The 14,437-nt window shown below is 41.5% G+C and overlaps 1 protein-coding gene and 1 non-coding gene across 2 annotated transcripts in view; both read left to right on the plus strand.

The window, feature by feature from the left end:
* necab2 (N-terminal EF-hand calcium binding protein 2) overlaps positions 1-14,437 on the plus strand; it is a 180,367-nt gene that overhangs the window by 1,817 nt on the left and 164,113 nt on the right. The window contains exon 2 of the mRNA XM_050074059.1: positions 6,763-6,787. Coding sequence (XP_049930016.1) covers positions 6,763-6,787 — 25 coding nt within the window. The remainder of the gene's footprint in view (positions 1-6,762; positions 6,788-14,437) is intronic.
* Positions 5,160-5,231, plus strand: trnap-cgg (transfer RNA proline (anticodon CGG)). Its single transcript has one exon. It is a non-coding gene; the product is annotated as a tRNA-Pro (tRNA).

Here is a 14,437-nt window from a genome sequence, read left to right on the forward strand (position 1 = left end):
ATGAATGATTAGAGAAAAGTAAAATCAAGCATTGGTTGAAGAAGTTACTACAGGCATTAAATCATAAGATCAAAACATTAGTGAACACATACATTTACTCTTCATCTGTTACAATTTCCAAATCCATAGTTTATAATGTCATAATTCATCCGATTCCAAAGGCTGTTTAGGGACCCCAGTGTGCAATGTTCAAATGCACCATTTTTCCCTCGCCAAGATTTAGCCTGACTCTGGAGCATTATTTAGCCCCTTCCTAACAAGGTTGCTTGACACACTTTGTACTAATAGATCTCTCAGGTCGTCTAGTTTCATACGATAGCAGTATCTTCACTCCAACTTTAAAACTGAGCCCACCACAGCAGGTTTTACTTGCTAGTCTGCTTAGCTCCTCACCTTTGCTACATCTAGCTTCTGTCTGTCATGCCTGGTGCAACTGAGCCCGCATCCCACTATTTATCAGGGAGGTATACCATGACAAGTTAGAATGTGTGTAAATGCATGTATTTATCATGTAAATACATATAACTTGGATTGTTAGTGTTATAAGTCAGTTATTAAATTGTTGCTAGGGTCAAACGTTGACCTTTGCATGGGCCCCCCTTGGGCCTTGGGCGGGGGTCATCTGTACCCTTTGACCCCCCCCTGACAATGGGCCTGTACTCAACATACATTCATTTACCACTTCAGGCACAGGTAAATCACAGGTTATGCTTTGGTTTATATTAGAATCATATTTCAGTCCAGGTTTAGATTGAAAAACGTTGTGCTGGAATCGATTGCATTTCATCAATTTTGTTAGTTAAGAGGGGGTTTGGTTTTCTGCACGGATTTCCTGTTTTGATAACCTCCCACCTATCTCTTATTAAAGTTTCACATCTTCCATGTGTTTCCTTTTTTCCTGCATTTTTACCTGATGTCCCCAGCATGACAGCTATCTGCTATATTCACACTGATTGGTCGATATACAGTGCAAGCTGCGCCGTCTGACATCAGCACTGAACTCTATCTGGCATTTTCCCTCCAGCACACTTTTGTTTCGGCTTGAACTTTGAAATGTTAATCGTTTTTGCCATTTTCTGATATTATTGACCCTGGCATTATTATCATGGTGAAGAAGTCCACACCAAAGAGATAGAGTGATCGCTGTAGTGTGTGTGTGTGTGTGTGTGTGTGTGTGTGTGTGTGTGTGTGCGTGCGTGCGTGCCTGCAGGCAGCGTTCTGCTCATTAGACCCTCTCTGCTTGCTTGTTTCTCAGACTTTGCTGCTCTCTTTTTCTCCTTCATCTTAACCCAGACACACTTTTCTTTCTGCTCTTTAAACCTCTTTCATCCTTTGTCCTCATCCTCTCCTCTCTTCTCTCCTTCCCTCTTTTCCTTCATATCCTTGTTGTCTTCTTCCCCTCCTTTCTCCTCAACCAGGTCAAGAAAACACCCATTCTTAATAAGGATAGGAGACGGATGCAACAGTCTCCCTCGCTCTGTCTCTGTCTTCTGTTTCTATTTTGTCTTTTTCTTTCTTCTGTTGTCTCTCATTTTCTTCTCACTCTGTATTTCTGTTACAACCCTCTACACACACACACACACACACACACACACACACCGCCTCCTCACCGCGACACTTTCCATCCTTTCCAAGCTTGTCTGTCTCCAGCAGCTCCAGAGCTGGCTGTTTTCTGCGGAGTTGAGTGCACCCCAGGGTGCAGCCGGAGAGCAGAACAATGCAGAACAGCTTGTCATTTGGAACGTTGCGCATCTCAGCTTTTAATGATTTTCACTTTGGCCTGTTCAGAAGGCTGCAGTCGCTGCCTGATTGCACCACATACTTCAAGTTTTACAAGCAATGCATTTGTAGAGCAACTGAGCTCGAGACTAGTTCACATACTTTTGTTTGCATACCTTTGTACATCACAAGTTCTTTCTGGTTTTCAGCTGCAGTCATGATTGCTGTCAACACAGCACATTTTCACACATTGTCATGAAGTTAGGGCTGCAACAAACAGTTTCATTGCCTAATCATCTAAGTTCATGACAAATACTCATTATATTTCTCAGAGTCTAAAGTGACGTATTCAGCTTGTTTTATTCAATCTGCAGTCCAATACCAAACAATCCTCAATTTGCTATCATGTATGACAAAGAAAAGCATCAAATCCTCACAGTTCATTGTCTCAACACTGAAAATGTTTGGCATTTTTACTTCTGTCCTGTGCTCCATTTAAGAGTTGATAGCGAAACTGGTCTTAAGACATTTTTTCTGACAGTTTCATACCTCTTTAGGTGAGAATTCTTTTAAGCTTTGCTCCAGCTCTGTTCTCAGGTGTGATGGAAAGGAATCTGTGTACTTCACAGACTTCCACATCCTGTCTGTATAATGGGAATAAGTTAAAGAGATACCCCACCAAAACTCTGCTGGGTACCACCACCCACTCATCCCCTGTAGGGTGGGAAGACATCGATCAAAGTTGTCAGTTTTGTCCTTCAAAAGAACAATTACAGCTACATCAGCCCACTGGGTGACAGGTTTTCTCAGAAAATAAGTATCCAAACATCCGAAGAAACTTCTTGAAACACGTTCATGCAGCATAACCCACTCCTTCTCTATCCATCTGTATGTTCACTGTGTTCCAAGTTGAAGGGTATTTCTGGCATGATATAGATAAATACTATGCTTAAATTGGTTGCGAACGATTAACATGACTGATTAATTAAATCATTAATTACATATACACACACACACAGACTGTAACTCCATGCATCTCCCTCTCACTTTTTTCTGTGTGTTCATTTCATCTTTTGCATCCCCCTCAATGTGTCTCTCTCTCTTCCACCTCTGTCACTGTGCTGTCTCCTCCTCCTGTCTCAGTAGGAACAGTTTACATCCCATTTTGAATCACTGATGAAAGCAACAGACCTGTCACTTTCGATTCCATAGGGAAAGAAGCTTTCACTGAAGCTATAAATTAGCTCCCAGAATCATGTGTGTTCATGCAGGCATAGAATGTGGTACACACATGCACAGTAAGTAATCATCAGTCAGTTATAGATCAACGACTTTGTTCTGTGTGCGTTCATAATTGTGAGTTTTTATCCTCTGCCTGTGGCTCCTAACAAGTCTTATCATACACGACTGCACTGTATCTGGTTGAGACACACTTTGTGTCTTTTTGTGTGTGATTCAGTCGCTGTGTGTACTGTACAGGCTGCACTAGCTAACAAATTGAATGGAAGACCAAACATTTCTATTTGCAGTTCTGTCCCGCTGGGTTCTTGTTGCTGTGAAGAATTGGTTGTTGTGTTCTACTTAAAAAAAAAAAAAAAAACACAACATTATGTGTGTTTAACCATCTGTCACTTCAGCTAAAATGTGACTTAATGTAAATGTTCTGCTCCATCGCTGGAGATGTCAATTTACAGAGCAGTCTCAACATACAGGATGGGGAATTGTTAATAATACCATCCGAAGTAGCATTTATTTCTTCTGTTAAATTCTCTCCATAATTTTTAAATCAAATCTCTTATGCTGATGTTCAGTATTCTGTCCTCTTCAGAAGAAACTGTGACAGTTATCCAGAAAAAGATGAGAGATTGGTTAGTTTTATTCAGAAATGACTTACCGGAATATCCCCTTGGGAAGAGACATCAGTGCACACCTAGAAAATACTGCACATGCCATCTGGTCTGGAAAGTCGATGGGCATTCTGTCTGTATGACATGGCCAAAGTTTATAAAGGTTTGAAACCCGAAGGAGCCTTAAGGGCAAATTGTTTCTTGTTTTCTGGGTGAGGGGTTTAATTTGACAAAAAAACCAACTTCCCGTAGATAGAGAAATGACTCTTTTGTTTACTTAAGTGAAATGGGTAGAATGTCCCCATGAGACTGAAAATAGCAGATGTGCTTGACTTCGGTTCCATGGTGTAATGGTCAGCACTCTGCACTCAGAATCCAGTAATCCAAGTCTTGGTTGAACCTTTTGTGTGAACTGTGTCCAGTCGTTCAAAAGCATCCCAAAGCTGAATTAGGCAGTGGGGCCGTAGAAAAAGGCAAAGCCAAACATACAGCTTGAAGATTGCTTTCAAGCCAACAAAGTGCCACAAAGTGAAGAGGTCTTTCGATGAGCAAAAATTGCAGGAAAATTTTCTTGCGTGGCTCGTTGGTCTCAGGTTATGATTCTCACTTAGGATGCGAGAGGTCCTGAGTTCAACTACCGGATGAGCCCACACGGTTTCAGAAGTGGCTGTGTATTTTGTGTCATGTGGTATGTTTATCCAGTGTGATGTTATTGTCGGACAACCAAAGACAAGGCCTTGGACCTAGCAGTCGATGGATGTTCGATCGTAAGGCATGGCCGAACTTTTGGGTAGCGACCACAATAATGAGATCGTGGATGCATGTAAGCCATCCAAACGGCTTTTCTGCACAGGATGTCTCTCATGTAAGCCATCCAAACGGCTTTTCTGCACAGGATGTCTCTATGGATAGTTGAGCAGCTCAGATATTCCATGGAGGAAGTCTGAAAATTTGTGTGAAATGTGTCCAGTCGTTCAAAAGCATCCCAAAGCTGAATCCGGCAGTGGAGCCATAGAAAAAGGCAAAGCCAAACATGCAACTTGCAGATTGTGTTCAGGCCAAGGACAAAGTGGAGAAGTATTCCAGTGTGGGAAAATTGCAAAAATGATATTTTACGTGGCTCGTTGGTCTAGGGGTATGATTCTCGCTTAGGGTGCAAGAGGTCCCGAGTTCAACTCCCGGACGAGCCCGCAGGGTTTCAGAAGTGACTGCATAGTTTGTGTCATGTGGTATGTTTATCCAGTGTGATGTAAAACAACTATGCTCCTTGAAGTCGTAGGTGTCACGCCTTATGGAAACCAGTTACTTAAACTTAGAGCTGATGTGACCTGATGAAATCAAAGTCACATAATTTAAGCAGCTTTACTACCATAGAACAGTCATGCATGACTGATTTTACTGACAAGCTCAAGTCTTGGTAGAACCTTTTGTGTGAAATGTGTTCTATCGTCCAATAGTATCACAAAGCTGAATTCAGCAGTGGAGCCATAGAAAGAGACGGAGCCAAGTATGCAGCTTGAGGATTGCTTTCAATTCAGTGACAGACTGGGCTGTATGTCCTTCAGCAAAATCTGCAGAAAAGAAGCTTTGCGTGGCTCGTTGGTCTAGGAGTATGATTCTTGCTTCGGGTGCGAGAGGTCCCGGGTTCGAATCCCGGATGAGCCCCAAAGCTCTAAATACTACTTGTTTTCTGGGTAAGCAGTTTAATTTAACAAGTTTGAAACAATGTTTCAAATCTGAAGTCAATGGTTGTATAGCTAATCCTTAATTTAAAGTCCACTAAAGAACCAACTTCACATAGAGAAATGACTCTTTTATTGATTTCAGTTCAAGTTTTGGTGGAACCTAGACAATGTTGCTCACACACCATTTAGAGTTGTGGTTACTATGCAGTAAAGACGCTAAACTTCTCTTTTATTATCGGACAACCAAAGACAAGGCCTTGGACCTAGCAGTCGATGGGTGATCGATCGTAAGGCATGGCCGAACTTTTGGGTAGCAACCACAATAATGAGATCGTGGATGCATGTAAGCCATCCAAACGGCTTTTCTGCACAGGATGTCTCTATGGATAGTTGAGCAGCTCAGATATTCCATGGAGGAAGTCTGAAAAGAACTGCTGCACCTACATGTCATCGACACAGCGACATATCCCATTTTGCCTGGGAATGCCTCTGGATCCCCGATGAACACCTGGAGGATGCACAAGAGGAGAAAAGCATGTGGGTGACTTTTAATAAGCTTGCTTCCACTGAGACCTGACCTGGATAAGATAGGGTAGGAAAATGCGTGGATGAATGGTTGAGTACACAGCCTGAACTGAGAAAATGCTTGACCAAGCACCCTCTCAGGCAGTACCTTTTGTGGCTCGTTGGTCTAGGAGTATGATTCTCGCTTGCCTCTCACTTCAAATCCTGGACGAGCCCACAGTGTTTAGGGGTAGCTGCGTAGCTTTGGTAATGTGCCATGTTTATCCAGTGTGATGTGAAACAGATATGCCTCCCGGTGTTGCAGGGGTAACTCCAGTGCTTAATTTGAGCCGGAACGTACTGGAACGCATACCAGGATCTTTTCAGAAAAGGCCCTTGTGCGTTCCGGAACTAATTTGCATGGGTCTAGATTTTTTCACATCTAAAAACTACATACAGTATTGGCTGATGTCGCTAGTGTTGCAGGGTGGAGTACCGTAGTACTACGGTGCCTCACGTACCACTACTGAAGGATAAGTTCAAAGTCCAATCGCAAGAGGGTGAGTGTCCATGCGCCGTCCACCCGTCGCTTAGGGTGCGAGAGGTCCCGGGTTCAACTCCTGGACGAGCCTGCAGAGTTACAGAAGTGGCTGCATAGTTTGTGTTATATGGTATGTTTATCCAGTATGATGTATCCAGTATGCTCCCTGATTCTTGCTTAGGAGGGCAGAGGTCCCGGGTTATCGTGTCATATCGAATTTCCAATTTGTGTTAAAGTTTGAAAAGTTTCAAATTAATTCTAAGGGTAAAGTTTTTTGCATTTGTGTTTATATCATTCTGTCCACCTGATGTAACTTTTCCACTATTAAGTAACTGTCATAAAACACTTGTGTTGGAACTGTTCTCCTTTTAGTGCATGTATCTGATTCTTTTCTTTCTGTTTTATGCCTGCAGCTAGCAGATAACTTCAATGATACTAACTACAGTTTCTTGCTTTCTGTTCACAGATATTTAGAAGAGCTGACAAAGATGGTGAGTGAATTCAATGATTCTCCCAATTCATTCATATAATGTATTTGTTCAACATTATCTGTTACAGAACTTTGTAAGATTTGCGGTTTAATGTAATTTAAAAATGATAAAAACACTGAATAGAGCATCAATGGATATCCATTGATGTCCTATTATTAAAATCCTTTTACCATGTCAGCTTAATTGACCTATGGCTAAGTCCCACCCTCAAACGCGATGAGTCAATCACAGTGCGTATAGCCATTCCCATACACTTGGACATTCTCTGCCTGGACGTCCATTGAAATGCATTACAGAAAGTCAGTTTTGTTCAGTCTTATGAGCTTTTTCTGAGATTTGAAGTTTAAAAATGGTCAAATGGTATGCATGGGGTACATGCAACTCCGACACAAGGTATCCTGAGAGGCTGGGTGACGGGGTGTATTTTTTACACTTTAAACCACATCTCAACCGAGAAAAGTGTCTCCTTTGGATAAAGTTGTGTGGTAACGTTAGACCACAACATCAACTCAACATGAATAAGATTAACAAAGATGTCTACATCTGTTCTAAGGTAAGACAACATCGTGTTTGAGGCAACATAGTAAAGTTATCCAGGGTCCGACGTTAAGGTTTTTTCCTACTTGCCCTGCCGGGCAAGTACTTCTCAAATCTACTTGCCCCATCTAAATTCTTACTTGCCCTGCCTAAGAGGTTCTTTTTCTGGCTGTGTGGTGCATATTTTCGCTCATGACTTATATCTTACGTCAGCAGAGACGCTCAGCCAATGGAGGCAGCAGCACATAAAAAAGCAGCACACTGGCCCCTCCGAGGACAGAAACAGGAGAGTAAATACGATTACAGGCCTGGAATTAAGTCATTTTTAGGGCAAGGCCACTTTGGCCTTTGATAAATACAAATTTATTGGGGCATCACGGCCAAAATGTGGGTCACCAAGGCCAAAACCAATGGCGCAATAACAATATGTGCTAACTACATTGAATGAAGACAAAACAATATATGTGCTGAAAAACAGTACTGAGTTTATTAAAACTGGGTGTGCATGACTGGGGATATATCCCGTTTCTAGTTTTGATTCATGTCCCTTATTTTTTAAGTCTTTGAAATCTCTTTATTCTGTTGTTATCTCCTAGTTATTAAGAAATTATTATTAGAAGAAGATTCTTTCTTGTCCTTTCTCAGCACATTACATACATTGAAACGAAATCTGACCTCTGCATTTGACCCATCCTACTGTATACACTGGGAGCAGTGGGCAGCCGTAGTGCAGCGTCCGGGGACCAACTCCAGTTCTTTTGCCAATGCCAGTGGTCAGGGTCACTGACAGGAGTATTCACCTAACATAGCCTACATATCTTTAATTATATAATTATTTATATGTCTCTATGTATATTTTTACATAAATCCCCGATATTTTATTTGCCTTTAAAAAAAATCCTCTTCCTTCATTTAATTTGACAATGTTTATCGTATTGTATTATATGTATTCATTCTCTACAGGATCTTGTATGTTCTTTAATGTGTGTTCAATTTATTAAAAGAAAAAAACAAAAAACATTTTGGTGAAACCTGCAGCAAAGTGAACCCTCTTCCTCAGAGAGGATCTTTGCCTCCCAGTTTGTTCCTGGCGGCAGAGCAGAGTGAACCGTCTTTCTTCTCAGAGGATCTTTGTCCCATGAGAGCAGGCAGCATGCTGTTCTTATCTATCGCTCTGTTCTCCATGTCCACATTTAAAACATCTTTCGCTGGCGATTTGACAGTCACTAGAAGCACATTATGACCCTTTGTAAAAGTTTCTGTGTGGTACCTGTGTTCTACATGAGCTAACGTTAGCGGGTAAGGACTGAAAGGCTTTCCGGTATGTGTGTGTGTCTAAGTCGGTGCTGCTTGCCCGATCGGGCATGTCTGCGCAGGGTCTGCTGGCCCGCCGGCTATTTTTACTTGCCCCGGGCATTCGGGCAACCGTTAATGTCGGACCCTGTTATCTCTAGCTAACGTTAGCTAAAGTTAGCCTAACCTTAGCTCCTAGCTGCAATGTTCATCATGTCACCTTGTTTGCTGGGAGTTCATTAGCCTATTTTTTTCTAGTTTTGTACTTTGGTACATCATTGTTAGCTGTTGTCCAAAGGGCTCTAGTTAAGCTAACGTTAACTTCTGGCGCTTAGCTTCATTAACTTATCTGTAATAGCAGAGATAACAAAGGTTGGCAAACATTATGCTGAATGATTCATTGTAAATACTGTAGCACCAAACTAACGGAGAGACACTCTTGGTAAAGATGGTAACAAGGCCGTTATCCTTTTCTCATATTCTGAGCCAAAAACCTTAACTTCAGTGGCACTTTAACTTGTTGTCTTTGATGGTGACGGCAACGAGATGCGGTTCACAAGCGTACACTGTGACCTGTAAATTTTGGCTTGTAATTTAAGCTTTTCATCGACCTTCTCAACAATAAAATGATGAATATATTCCTCCAATGCGTAGTTTAGGCCCTTTTGGTTACGTCTCAATGACATCTGACCGTTATGTCCCCAAAAATCATCAGTTGCCTCCTGCGAAATGCCGTGTACTGTGACACCTGCCATAGCGCCGGTCACTGAATGTTGATAGTTTGTCCAGTGAGTGGAGGGGGGCGTGGCTTAGCCTTAGGTCAATTGTGCAGAAACTAAAAACATCTTTTTAAAACACTCTTTTTTAAGGGTTTCTCAACATTAAACAGTTACCTAGTGATTGTCCATCCCTTGTCTATTTTGATGAAGACCCAGATGCAAACCATAACTTCTGAATTCTTTATAGAGCTATCTTACTGGTGACAGTTTTTGCTATTCACACACAGATGTCACTGATTACATTAATAATGATCTGCCAGTATGGTATTCCAGGGCCCAAGTATTGTGCATACTTTCTATCTGGTATTAATGGAGTGACCAGTGTTCTTTTTTTTAGCAATGACAAGTCAAAATATCTTTATGCTTTAAGATAGGTTTTTCAGTAAAATAACAAACCTGGAGGTTTTCTAAGCCTTGGCAGAGGTATACATGCTCTGTGGATGTTCAGTTCTAATTCAGGACTGTTTTTATACAGTTTGCATCTGCAGTTTTGCTACCAGAGGCAAAAATTCACAAGTAAACAACCTGTTCCTGAACTATTTGGCCTTGTTGAGTAGGTTTTCAGACAGATGATTGTGTTTCAATATAGACATGAGATTTATTGTCTCTGAAGCCTTTTGTTCAGTGGGAAACAACTGAGTATGAAGTTCTGTCTGCCTGATGTCTGAGCTGCTTCTGCTGCAGCGTGCTGTATTTTTAGCATGTTGGGACATTAAAGTGTTTTCAAAAGGGTAAAGTTTATATTACAGTGTAGCTGTGCCAGTGAGCAGTTTGTTTATACCCTCTGGCATCGCATGTACTGCTACTTTTTCTCTCTCTATCACTTTATCGTCTCCACATTCTCTTGCTCTTCTCCCTTTACATCTCCTCCTGCTCTAGCCATCTTTCCTCTTTTTTATCCTTTCCCTCTTCCCCTCTTTTATCCTTTCACTGTGTCGTTGACTAAAAAGAATTCAACTAATGAGGAAAACGCATAAAAGGCTGTGCTTTCATTGGAGCCAGATGGCCATTTGCTCTTCCAGTGTGTGCGCATGTGTGTGTGTGTGTGTGTGTGTGTGTGCGCGCGCAGAGGGGGTTTCTCTGCAAATCCAAACTGATTACTTCTTTGCCTCCTCTCCAGCAGAGCTACATTCCCAAAACGTATCTCTGTAAAAAAGATATCTGTTCACTTTAATGTGTGGTACCATGGCAGTTTATTTAGTCATTGCTTAGTCATCTGTCTGACCTGTGTTTCAGTAGTATTGTGTGTGTGTGTGTGTGTGTGTGTGTGTGTGTGTGTGTGTGTGTGTGTGTGTGTGTGCACACAAATCCATTTATCAACTAAAGTAGAAGACTAGTGAACATAAACAATTTTTACAGATGATTTAACTGTTGACATCATTGCTGTAGATGACATTTTTATCTCGCCTGGGGTTATTCTGAGAGATGAGTGCGCCTTTACAACAGACTGTGGCATCAGCTGTCAACATTTTAAATGCTTGCACTACCTAATTACCAACTGCTCAGATACCGAACGTCAGTTAAGACACAACAGGATTTATATTTTCTTTTCCTGCCGATCTTATCCTGAACACAGACCAGTTGTATCAACGATAAAGCAGCTCTTTCTCCATCACAAACAAGCTGTAGGATTGTGTGCAAGTTTATGATAGCAGTCTTTTGGGGTGTTTCACAAACTCCATCGCTGCTAGAAACACACAGCTGGAAACTGTCTTAAAAGAGGCAGGTATGAGTGTGGTTGGGTGGGGAGCATCAGAGCGAGAGTAAGGAGAGACTGAGAGGCATTGAGGAACAAAAAGAGAAGAAGAAGAAACGACGGTTATTATGAAGGAACGTAGTTATTTGATGTATGGAACACAGGCTGGAAAGAAAGAACCAGTGAGCAGAAGCTGAAGAAGAGCTATTTTTATCATCCTCCTCTCTCCTGGGAGAAGACCGGGGAACCGTTTTAATGAGTGAGAGAGGGAGAAGGGAGATGTTAACGGGAAGAGGAGAGAATTGTTTAAAAGAAAAGAAGGTACGGGGAGGGAGAGATTGACAGAAGGAGAGGCAGGAGGTGGCAGAGTCTAAAAAGGAGAGGAGGCTAACAGAGAAAAAGAGAAAGAAGAGCGGGGTGAGGAGAGGAAGAGGAGCGAGGTTATAAGAGAGAGTATCATATATCTGACAACGGGTCAGTAATTGAGCTTTAATTGGCCGAGTTCTGTCTTTACATTCATAACACAGAGTTGAGGGCTGGCCTTCCTGCCCTCAAGCTGCTGAAACAGCAAGCCAGGGAGGGTGTGTGTGCATTAGTGTGTGTGCATTATGCATCCACGTCTACCTCAAATACAAGTTACATGCATCGGTTAGCATTTTTTGTGTGTGCCAAAGTGTAATATAAGCATCAGTGTATCAGTATGCCTGAGCTTGTTTGCATGTGTATTTGTGCGTGTGTGCGTGCACGCATATGTGTGCATTCTTTGTGTGTTGTTTGTGATTATGGCAGCTGACTCACAGACATTGTTATGCAGCAGGTGGAGTGCTTCAGCAGCCAATAATGCTATGAAATAGTTGCATCATTTGACAGCACTTAGTTTACTGTTTGCACTTGCAGCAGCACCTCTAATATGACACAGTCCACTGAGCCGCTGCTGTTTGAAACTTAATATTTGCAAGTAAAATGGAAATGTTATGAAAGTATAACTTGGGTTACTATTTTAATTGCATGTTTTCTGTAACTGCCGAGTAAATGAAGTCAAGTTGTATTTGCATTTTAATTGCGCTTCAAAAAATGAATTGAAATTGCATTTAATCCTTCCCAAAATGTAATTAAACATTTGCACAATTCATTTGTTACATGAATAATTATATTTTTCCTTTTCACCTGTTTGGACTGGAAAAAAGGAATGCACACACAAGTTTAAACCATGTAACTATTTATCTGCAAATCTGTATCACCCACTACTCAGTGTGCACTGCAAGTATAGGGCTTTTTCACAGCAGACAATTGAGAGATTTTAAAGCTTTTTTCTGGGCTTGGGAAAAATTTATATACATTAAACCTCCATCGATCAAAAATTCAGAAGAGAAAGAATCATAATTAGGCTTGTTTGCAGTTTCAGGTGACTTGTCAACAACTTTACAGTTGTCTCTTTGATAATGGTGGTCAATGGAGAAAATGCTTCTGGGGCCACAGGGATTTGCTGGAGTACCAAATTGGCAGCAAGATTGCGCAGTACTCCTGGAGGCCAGCGTACCGCTCACTGCAAAATTGTGCCAAGGAAAATGCAAACACAGGCTCTCTGGACTGTGTGCCGAAAATTGTTACGTCTGATTTCAGTCAGGCCATTTACTGGTGGATTTACTGAGTGGAGGATGAGGTTGTTGGAGGGTAAAACTACAAACGATGGACCTTTTGGCTCATTGCCAGGGGTTGGCAAGCCAAAGACTATCAGGACTGTGCCTCTTCCACTCTAAAAGTGCAGCAGCAGGCTACTGGTAAGCTACACTGTGTCGTCTTTAATGTGTTGTTTTATTTGTCTTCGGGCTAGCGTGAGTAAGTGGGATGGGAGTATTGCTGCGCCCAAGTCTTAACCCTGCTGTTCATTTTGGTATCATGTTGGCTAACATGTTGGTGACATTTGAGGTCAACAAAACGATCAAGGTCTGGTCCACAGATTTTACGATGAGGTCATAATGTAATTATCGTGACAGGTCTATGTCCATAGCATATACAGGTCACTACTTTCTACTAACAGTCCTAGCCCATGATAGAGGTGAAAATTCAGCATTGAGACAAAATGCTAATGATTCTAGTTCAAAATCTTAATTTTACTGCTCACTTTAGAGTAAACTACTGAATATCTATGATATAGTGAGTAGTGAATAAGTAAAAGAGAGTGATTTTGGCCACCTCACAGAAGAGGTCTGATTAGGTCATATAAGTGAAAACACCAGCGTGGAGTTAACCACAATTTTTGGGGCGTATAACTTAGCCTTTGCCCTGTGACTTCACAGCTGATCTAATCAAGGGAGAAAAAATTATTTTCATGACACCTTTGACTTTGACAACTTGATGAAGAGACAGTGACATGACCAGAGACCCAGAGACACAGAAATGTTCCTATCTGTGCTCTCATCAGTTAGTTTTTTTTCTGCTTCTTGCCTTGTGACTCATCAGCCATCTGCTAATTATCGACACAGTGTTTGACATAAAGACAGAAAGCAGACGGAGTTAAGGGAGGCTTGTTTATCCACGCTGTCAAGACTAGACAGAATTACAACCTTTCAGCTAAATGCAAATAGGAGGGTGCAGCTGCTTCTGTTCAGTGTGGCCAAACATAGCGCATCACTGTTACATTAAGTCCTTTTGGTTACATTTTGTTTGGATATTAGGTGCCCAAGAGCTCTTAGCTGTGCACTCCACTTCCACCTGTCACATCACCCATCAGTCTGTCCTCTTTTTCCTGGTTTGCCACTTTCTCGTTCTCCCTTTTTCTAACCACTCAGTCCTTTTTTGCTGTCTAAACAAGCAATGAGTGGGATGTCCCCCTCATTTCTCTCTTCAGTGTCATCTGGGAAACCTGGTACTGAAAATTTACATGTACCGCCATGAAAGCTTTCTCTTTCTTACTGAAGAGCAAGTGTGAATCATTCACACTTTCAAATGACTATTGCCCAGATTGCATCTTGCCCTAATGTTTAATTTCAAGAGTAAATAAAGACAAAAAACACCATCTACCATCTTAACATAGTATTTATTTGAAGTATGCCTCAGCACTAGTGTGCGATATGAGATGATGGGATGTGTAACTGATTTCTCTGCCCAATTAATCTTCTTTCTACTATCCATAACAAGCTTCTGTTCATATACTGAGACTCATAAATCAGATCACTGTATTGGTGCTGAGATTACCATCATAGCCCTTTGTCAACAATATTTGCACACTGTCATAGCTAATGAAGTATAGCAAGTTGCCATTACTACAGTCATCTCTGATGAAGATCAAGGTTTGGTTGTACGTTTTGCAGCAGTTAGTCATCATCACTTAGTGTCACTCGA

The sequence above is a fragment of the Epinephelus moara genome, chromosome 20 (assembly GCF_006386435.1).
Source record: "Epinephelus moara isolate mb chromosome 20, YSFRI_EMoa_1.0, whole genome shotgun sequence".
In the NCBI taxonomy this organism is placed as follows: Eukaryota; Metazoa; Chordata; class Actinopteri; order Perciformes; family Serranidae; genus Epinephelus; species Epinephelus moara.